The sequence below is a fragment of the Sander vitreus genome, chromosome 22 (genome assembly GCF_031162955.1).
Source record: "Sander vitreus isolate 19-12246 chromosome 22, sanVit1, whole genome shotgun sequence".
Taxonomy (NCBI): Eukaryota; Metazoa; Chordata; class Actinopteri; order Perciformes; family Percidae; genus Sander; species Sander vitreus.
The window spans coordinates 9,735,821-9,744,994 of record NC_135876.1 but is presented as its reverse complement, the minus strand read 5'-3'; the positions used below and the strand labels follow the sequence as shown (position 1 = coordinate 9,744,994).

Here is a 9,174-nt window from a genome sequence, read left to right as displayed (position 1 = left end):
TGTTTGATAAGGAGGCGATTTGACTGCCCTCTAAAGGAGATAAATACAATGTGACAAATACAGGAGTCAACAGTAAATGTTTATTCCACAAACTGATACACTATGCAGAGGTGGTGGGGAATTTTGTACTGCAGTACAACTGACTTATTGGTAACAAAATCAGCTAAACTCTGAAGTATAAACTAAAATGACAGCTGTTGGTAAGACATCCTCTTCATCATTCGGTCTTCTAACATTGGACACGTGTTCGGGTCTTCTTATCTGTGCTTCTTAAAGGCTGCAGAGAAGGACGTGGGTGATTATTCACATGAAATAGGGTTACAAATGTAAACGGCTCATATCCTTGATTGAGGTTTCAATTTATCAGTAAAAGTAAATCACACCTTTATTTTATTAACCTTTGGTTCTAAAATAGTTTTCTGTAAACTCGCAAAATTACACCAACAATTAGTTTGTAATAGGAGCTTAAGTTTCATTATATATATATAAAAAATTTTTTTTTAAAGAAATGGCAGGAAATTCAATTTTACTGTCTGATATATTTAAATGTCCTCACCTCTTCTTTTTGTTTTCTTCTTCATGAGTTTCTTCTTTTTCTTGGGGCGGGAACTATCCCCATCCTGAAACAATAAAAACAAAGTGTTAGAACCAACAGTCACATTAACAATGTGGTCTAAATAGAAACGAGCCATAATGCTCCTGTTATGAGCCTGTTAGCAACAGCGTTTTGTGGCTTCACGTGCTGTCTAGTACAAAATCTAAACATAGCACATGGATTTTCCTAATACATTTAGCTGAATGAATTTTCCACATTTGCAAGCAGCACAAGGCTGGCCAGCCATTGCTTTAACTCAGTGCTTTTTATGCCAGCAGTAAGTTCACTGACACGGGAAACAGTACAGAGTAGGATGCCATGCCAAGCCTGTGTAGGCATAAAGTGTAACTTGCCAGCACAGCACCCTACAACTGAGTCACCAAGATACACAAAAGTATGAGCACTTCAGGTCCAACGTGCCAGACTTCTTCAAAACAGTGTCCTGTCCAACATTAATCATGTGCTGGTGGCAGCCCTAATTCAATAATATTCAGTATAAATAATTCAACTCAATAAATTCCTCTGCAAAGACATTCTGAAGAGGGATTTAAATAGATTTTCATGTCTGGACCAGAAATTCACATTTTTAACATAGGCCTGTCCTGTAGCTCAGTGAGTGAGATATGAGCCCTTGCTGGTGTAAAGATGTCACTGCAAGCTCACCTGGCCCCCCTCGCCGCCCGTCAGTGCTGTGATGTCACTGAAGTGTGTGATGCCGCTCAGCTGGCCGGTCATGGACATCGCGCCTCTCTTTCTGGCATTCTTCTGCCGTTGTGGCATGTTGAGACGCACCATCATGGACTCTTCATAATTTTTCCTGTGAAGAAGAAAAAAAAAAAAAAAAAACGTTATTGCTGATTGGAAACTCGTATCTGCCCTTCATGTGTCTACCTGTTCACACAAAGTAAACACCTGTGTAGCTCCTCGCGGCTCTCCCGATCGCTCTGGAAGTCCCGTCTGTCCCGGATCTCCTCCGGAGCGTCGCTGTACTGCTGTCTCAGCTCCTGGATCACAGAGCTTCTGAGGGCCGCTCGCCGCTGGCGCTCCGACTGAGCCTTCTTCTTGTCTGCTTCTGTCATGTCACCGTCTGGAGGACACGGGTTGAGATGAGAATTTGTGGTCTTTATTTTGATGCACATGACCCACAGCGGTTAAAAGGTGTATTATAACTAATATTGATTCGTATTTTTATGGACAAGCAGTGAAACAAAATCCTATTTAAAAAGACAAATGACGTTACCATAATGAACTGCAGCAATCTTTGGCGGTACATATTTCCTGCCACTAGAGTGGGCTGCTTTCTTCTCCGTCTTATTCTCAGCTTCACCTTCAGACTCCTCAGATTCACTCAACTGGTCGATGAAGCAAAGAAAGAGTCAGTCAGATAGTTACAATACTCCATGGTCAGTATTTATTATGTATTTTCTTAATTATTAAAATCAATGGTAGCCTGACCAATTAAATGTCCTGAAGCGATAAATCATTTATACAATGGTGCTAGGATTACAGTTTTCCTTGAGCAAGGCACCGAACCCCCAACTCCATGGACAGCCGCAGCCCCCTCACTCTGACACCTCTCCATTTGTGCATGTATAGGTCCTGAGCGCACGCGTGTGTGTGTGTGTGTGTATTTCAGGCCTGTGTGTAACGTGTGTTCTAACAACAGAGTAAGGGAAAAAAAAAAAAAAAAAAGTGTAATTTCCCTTGCGTTATTAATATACCGCAAGGTTGTTAAAAACAACAACAAATAAAACATTTGTGATAAACTGTACCACTCAAATAAAAAGAGTTCAAATGACCACGATGGCATTCAGCCCTTACTTTGCTGATGAGATTTTCAGGATTAGGACGCAGCTGCAGCGGGTCATTCTCAGCTGAAATCAAACAAAAGACATCGTTATACACTGTGGCCTGTGAAACATCGAGGGAAGGAAATCTGATCATTGGTGGATGCACGCATCGCAAACCAATTCCCAAAATCAGTTTTACCTAAACTGCCGGTGACAGCTGTGCGCACCAGTTTATCAATCTGGTACTTCAGTTTGTGGTCAATCGGTCGCATCTTCTCCAGGACCTTAAAACAGGAGGACAATCAATCAGCAAAGCAATATGATGCTTTGTCGGCTGGATCGATAAGACTACAAATGAGCGGCCTGTTTCTACAATCATCTCACCGTTCTGACTGTGACCAGTCTATTCAAGGCTTCGCTGTCTTTTATTTTGCCTCCTTCTGTTTTGATGCTGATCAGGTGAGTGAGATCTTGAAGGTAAAAGAGCAGCAGGTGATACCTAAGGTCCAAGAATGACAAACCCTGCAGGGAGGGAGGGAGGGAGGGAGAGAGAGAGAGAGAGAGGAGTCAGACCAGACAACTCCTTAGTTTGTTTCAACTTGGAGGAGATGTTTCTTTTACACTGTATTCCTTTTCAGTTGCCAGTTACACATGCCTGAAAATGTGGTGTGAACATTTTCTAACAACCAACAGAGATACAGTGAACCTGGGGGGCAGTCCAGTTCAAGTCCCCCACTCACCTTTGATGTCTTAAATGCCCCATCTTTGACTTTTATTATCAGGTCACGGACATGACTTGTAACTGAGGCCACCTATAAAGAAAAGCGACACACTGTTTTTCAGCTGGGGAAACTCAGATCTACACAAGCTGTCTGTGATAAAAGTGACCATGATCTAAACACCATGGTGAAAGCAACACACCACCACTTCATAATCAATCAACATAAATGCACAAAACAACAATAACAACAACAGGATTATGAGAATATTATTCTGTAATATGTAACCATTAGATCTAAGTGTGCGTGTAAATGGGTTCGTATAGTTTCAATACTTTCCAAAGGACTCAGCATATCTCTACTTGCAAACATTGATAATACAATAATATTACAGACACACCGTTCTTACCTGTTCTGTGAGATTCCTCAGCAGCTGCACAGCTGCAGGCAAATCACTTTCAATTAAAGCCTGTCAGAAAGTAAACATGTCAGAAATACAATGCAAAACTGCTAACACCATGTATCTACACCGCAAAATGTGGGTAACGTAGTAGAAATGCTACTAAAAAGGTAAGTTAGCTAGTGGCTAGCAGGATAACTTAAGTCATTAAAAACAAAACCAGTATTATCACTTGCTTTTATCAATCTCACGTATAATAAATAGTGTCCGAGTACACGTTACATCGTCGGAATTTGTCTATAATATTAGCATACATTGTAGAAAGATAAAATAAAGGTTTTAGCTCGCAGCAAGCTAAGCTTTCACTCACGTTGTCAACAGGGGCAGCCATTTTGTTTTCAATGTAATCTACGGAAGCCGCAGAGGAACAGTGGTCATACAGAGCTTGGTAGTGTCGCATTGTAGCCTACTAACAAACAACTGTTGTACTGTACTGTAATGTTATAAATTAAGCGAGTGGCACTGTCAACAGAGAGCGGAAAGCTATGAAATAATTAGTTAGTTATTTATTTATTGTGACCCGCTACTCAAAGCTGCCGAAGTTCCTTGTATCACAATTTGTTTTAAATTAGGCTAGGCTACTAAAACCCTACCTGAAACCACAGGCTACATAATCTGTAGATATGATGGGAGATACGATCACACTACCCTGCTTTCTGTCATTGTCCTTTTCTTTGTCTCTTTTCTGTCATTTCTGTGTGTGTGTGTGTGTGTGTGAGTGTGTGTGTGTGAGTGAGAGAGAGAGAGAGAGAGAGAGAGAGAGAGAGAGAGAGAGGAGAAGGAGGAGTAGGAAGAAGTGATGGTGAGATCAGACAGAGGTACCTGTCTGTCTCCTGTCTTTCAGACCAGTTTCAGTCAAACTGTCAGAGGAACCTGCAGAATATTCAGAGAGTTTGTGAAGAGCTAAGTCATGGTAAGTAGATCATAGCTTTATTAGACTTTGTAAAAAATATAGTCTGCAGTTTATTTTTTTACTTTGCTGTACATATATAGGTATGGTTTGCATTAATGTTGGGCTGCATCTAACAATTACTTTCATAGTCAATTAACCTGCAGATCATTTTCTCAATTAATTGATAAATCGTTTGGTCTGTAAATATCTGAAAAAAATAATAAGGTATACATCACAACCCAAGTATGTATATTTTATGCTTGTTTTGAGAGAGGCAGGAACCAGCACATTTATTTTGCTTTTTCACCTTGGGCTTAAATGATTAATTGAACATCAAAAATGTTGTTGATTACATTTCTGTCAATCTCAATTAATTGACGCATTGTTTCAGCTGTCTACAGCTACAGCTACATCTGTCATTTGTAACGTTTCATTTTGTATTGTTCTAATTAATTACTATTACCCCATTAGGAATAAAAGTCCTGCATTCTTACTTTAGTAAAAGTACAGAGGTATTATTGGCAAAATGATCTTTAAGTATCAAAAGTAAAAGTACACAATATACAGCAGAATATAAGGCCTTTCAGGGAGTTGAATTAGGGTATATTGTTTTGATTATCATAACGTGTCAGCAGCCTTTTGCTGAATTGGAGCTAATTAAACCATGTTATATGTTGTTGGATAGTTTAATAGCTCTGCCTTTTATGTCTTGTGTTCTTGTCTTGCATCTTTCCCCTGTATAGTTACTTTTGTACATGTGTTGTTTGTGTGTGTTTCTGTTAAATTATAAAAACAAACTAATTTAAGCTTGAAAAAACCTAATCTTTTTCTGCTTCCGACCACCTTTCAGATGTCAGATACCAGGGTGTCCTCTGTTATCCAGGAGTGGGCAAACTCATACCCGGGTCAGGCTCACACCCACACCCTGAACCCGAACACACCAACCAATCAGCTGGCTCAGATGGACATAGCATACAGCCAGTCTCAGGGACTGGTGAGAGGGGGCAGTGATGACAGAATGTCTGAGCAGATGATGGGACTGTCCTACATGCCGTACATGTCTTCCTGTCTCAGCAACACCTTGAGCGCGGGGAACACAAGCCACCACCAAAGCAACGCCAACAATCAGCAGGTGTGTCTTCATGTGTGTGAGATAGCTTTTTCATTTGTGAATAATAGATAAAGAAGTCATTCCTACACATTTTCTGAAAAAAAAAAATCATTAAAAACCACTCTCATCCTGCTTCCCCACAACTTAAACTTGTGTTTCTGACCTCCAGGATTTCTCCTCCTTCCTCCTGCCAACTTTGCGGGCCCCAGTAAACAAGAGGAGCATCAGCAAGGACAGCGCAGAGTACCGGCTGCGACGCGAGAGGAACAACGTCGCTGTGAGAAAGAGCCGGGACAAGGCTCGCAGGAGGATCCTGCTGACCCAGCAGAGGGCCATGCAGCTGCAGGAGGAGAACCAGAAGCTGCAGATGAGGATAGGGCAGCTGACACAGGAGCTGGACACTCTCAAACACATCATGTCCCAGCGGCATCTGCAGGGGGCTGGTGAGGCAGTAGCAGGGGACTCCAGTATCTAGAACCACATTTGTTCCTAGTGTTAATTGTAGGCATCCGATTCATCATTAGTGTCTATAGGCAGGCCTCCAAGTCTCTTTGTTGATTTTTCAGATCAGCAACTATTTATAAAAAAAAGTCACATGAAAAATGAAGCATTTTGTGGGGGTGTAATGCTCAGTGTTAAAGGGGTTAGTTATAGTTTAATATTGTAAAATTGTGAAGAGGGAAAGCATAACACACTGGCAGGGCTGTAGCTACCATTGAGGACACTGATGTCATGTCTTTTTTCTAGGGTTTTAGATTTAAGACACAAAATTTGCAGACATTTTTGAAACAATGGGTCTTCAATTTCACACAGAAGTTATCAAAAGCAGCTTCTCATTTCTAACAGATAACCATGGTCTTTGGTGGGGCTGAAATGACAACTGTCGCTAGCAGATTTTATCAGCTGTAGCTAGCTAGTAAACTAAAGCTACCGCTAAAACCCTGTAAATCGGTTGATAATGCCATCTGCAGCTGACTTTTTAATGTTTCCAGTTGACTCTTTCTAAACAAAGTGGGTGTTTTAAGCCTTAACAGATATTTTTCTTACATACCAGTAACCTGCAACTCCACTTAATAATGCAGTTCACCCATGCCTTGAAAAAAAAAAAGGTTTCTACTGTTGGTAGTAAGCAGCTAAACATGCTAACATTTGCAGGTTTTGCTCTTGTGGTTTTGGTTTTGTAAAGGCTAAAAAAAGACACACCACCCTCCAAACTTTTAAGATACAGTGTTTCACTACAGCCCCATATGCATACCTTCTGCATTGGGAGGCATCCACAACTTGATAGGTTGCTATAGTTGGTTGTTAAATCGGGACGGAGGTTTAGCAAATGGTCGATTAAATTCCTGGCAGTGTGGTGTTTATGAATGTAGATGTCATTGCATATTTTAAAATGTGAGTGAAAAGACTGGAGAGCAGAAACTTTATGTGAGTGGCAGAGTCTGTGCATATCAAGATTTGTGAAACAACTAGGTGAGATGGGTTAAGGATTTTTAGGGAGAACTTGATGCACCATCGATCTAACAATCCTTAGTGCTGCACAAATGGGCCCAACAAAGAGTCCTAATGGTCGACAGCTGCATTTACTTAAATTGATCAAATTCCAAAAAAACTTTCCTGAAAGTTCCTGAAGACATCTGCACATACATGCATAATCCTTACATAAACTACAAACAGAAGACCACTCTGCGCATTAGACAGATTTGTTATGTTTTGATTCAAGAAACATTGCCTAATCATACCTGACACTTCTTGTCATTGTCAGAGATGATTGTAAGTGTTGTTGCCCAACAAGGTTACACAACCACCTGTGGTTTGTAGGGGATTCAATGAAATCTAAGCGTCTCTCTTTCTGTATATTACTCTATCTTTTGTCACTAAATGAGTATGGGATTACTTGAAATATTGTTGACGCAGTTTTAAATCACCTGTAATGTTGTCGAATGTGTTTTGTGATTTTATAGTAATGCATTGTTAAAGCAATACTTTTAAAAAAACATTTCTTTAAATAAACAAATAATTGCTTGAGTTTGGATGAAACATCTTTTATATCTGCCAATCCCTGATATACAAAAAATATGACCAATTATACAAATTTAACATAACAAAATATCGACATATATTTAAATATGTCTTTGGATATTAAACCTGCTTCCTGAAATAGCCTTTACAAGCTTTGATTACAGTTCACTGCACCTAAACAACACATCTTTCTCATAGAAAATGGTGTGATATAATCTCAGTATTATTCTCCTTAATTCTCCACTGCATCCTTCATCAGGGAACATGGCGTGCACCTGCCATATTATTTACCATAAGTGTCTACCCACAGAAACGGACGTCATGCCATGGACCGTTGTGCACCAGCGGTTTCCCTTTGTGGGATGGGCAAGATTTCGACATAGTGGAGGATGGAGATGAGGAGCGCAGAGATAGTATCAGTGTTTCGGGCTGCCAGGGCCTTCCTGTGGCTGTGATGGTAGTGAAGGGACATAGAGATAGGAGAAAGAGAGGAGGGGGTGGGGGCAACAAGCCAGACATTTAGTCTTTTATCTTGAAATATTTGCCCAAAACAATAGTTTGTAACATTTAGTGACATAGTAACATATTTTCAACACTATATAACCAAAAACAGCATTGGGACTCCTTTGCATCTGGCTCCCAAGATCAAGGATCAGAACACTTATGACTGTGATATTCAAAATAAAGAAACACACATTCAGTTCCCTTTCCATAACTAGTTTCTATGTTGACTATAATATTAAAATATTACAAATAAGTATTTTCGGAACCTAATCCTAGCTTTTTTTATTGCTGGTGTGGCAACAAAGACCAACTGAGGCAACATGAATACAGATGGTCACCTCTCTTTTATACAAATGTTATACCTATTTACACAATGAAAGAGTGCCATTTGTCATCATTATAGTGTCTGACTAAAACTCAACACTTACAACATGATATTAGAGCTATCTGTGTTGTAAAAAAAATGTTCGTATTCAATATTCCAACTCACTAAACTGAACTGATAATAATTACAACACTACTTTGTTTAGCACACACTGTTAACTGTGCTGTTTGATTCAACAGGTACTAAAACTAATGCCATCCATGTTTTTATTGTGTTACACAGTGCAGCTCTGCACAGATAATCAGAATATGTAAACTTACAAGTTACAAACACACCACATTCTACTGGCATAGTGAGATGTTGGACATGGGGGCCCATCTTTAGAGATTGTTAGGGTGGCTGCATATATGTGTGACTTAAGTCAATAATAATCGGTGGAATTGAACATATGAGCTATAGAAATGCACTTTTCTCTTTTTTCCTTCCCCATGGTCATTGAGATATAGATATGTATATATGTACACATATATGTTTTTTTAATTTTTATTTCTCTCTCTTGTTTTGTTTGTAATAAAAGGCAAAATCGAAATAAAATAGCAGTCAAACTAAGGTTCCTTCTAAAAAAGCTAAATGCTAACACTTCAATCAACTGTTTATGCTTATTAGTTATAAATACTGACTTTATCCTCCAAATGTACACAAGAGTTGTGTCATTTTGCTAATGAACTCCTCATTTACAAAGGAGAGTGAAAGTGT

At 39.6% G+C, this 9,174-nt stretch overlaps 2 protein-coding genes across 3 annotated transcripts; one reads left to right on the top strand and one right to left on the bottom strand.

The window, feature by feature from the left end:
* Positions 1 to 66: 66 nt before the first annotated feature.
* Positions 67 to 4,242, bottom strand: ngdn (neuroguidin, EIF4E binding protein). Of its 2 annotated transcripts, none has more exons than XM_078280378.1 (11): positions 4,213 to 4,242; positions 3,514 to 3,573; positions 3,126 to 3,197; positions 2,770 to 2,907; positions 2,585 to 2,669; positions 2,417 to 2,469; positions 1,836 to 1,947; positions 1,508 to 1,682; positions 1,259 to 1,412; positions 557 to 620; positions 67 to 277 (listed from the first exon to the last, which is right to left on the bottom strand). In XM_078280378.1, exons 1-11 carry the CDS (start codon positions 4,225 to 4,227, stop codon positions 258 to 260), a joined length of 948 nt encoding a protein of 315 aa, XP_078136504.1. In that variant the 5' UTR covers positions 4,228 to 4,242; the 3' UTR covers positions 67 to 257. The 2 variants fall into 2 exon arrangements, with proteins under 2 accessions (XP_078136504.1, XP_078136503.1); XM_078280377.1 differs by lacking the exon at positions 4,213 to 4,242 and adding an exon at positions 3,875 to 4,012.
* A 61-nt stretch (positions 4,243 to 4,303) lies between these two features.
* On the top strand, positions 4,304 to 7,595 carry cebp1 (CCAAT/enhancer binding protein (C/EBP) 1). Its single transcript, XM_078280384.1, has 3 exons — positions 4,304 to 4,477; positions 5,307 to 5,588; positions 5,737 to 7,595. Exons 1-3 carry the CDS (start codon positions 4,475 to 4,477, stop codon positions 6,040 to 6,042), a joined length of 591 nt encoding a protein of 196 aa, XP_078136510.1. The 5' UTR covers positions 4,304 to 4,474; the 3' UTR covers positions 6,043 to 7,595.
* The last annotated feature ends 1,579 nt before the right edge of the window (positions 7,596 to 9,174 follow it).

What these genes read in the sequence shown, in the direction of transcription:
- ngdn (XM_078280377.1), bottom strand. Translation starts at nt 3,964, where the DNA reads ATGCGACACTACCAAGCTCTGTATGACCACTGTTCCTCTGCGGCTTCC. An exon ending in GGGCATTTAAGACATCAAAG is followed by an intron (nt 2,908 to 3,125) that starts GTGAGTGGGGGA and finishes CCCTCCCTGCAG; the next exon opens with GGTTTGTCATTCTTGGACCT. An exon ending in GATTGCTGCAGTTCATTATG is followed by an intron (nt 1,683 to 1,835) that starts GTAACGTCATTT and finishes CGTGTCCTCCAG; the next exon opens with ACGGTGACATGACAGAAGCA.
- cebp1 (XM_078280384.1), top strand. An exon ending in GCAACGCCAACAATCAGCAG is followed by an intron (nt 5,589 to 5,736) that starts GTGTGTCTTCAT and finishes TCTGACCTCCAG; the next exon opens with GATTTCTCCTCCTTCCTCCT.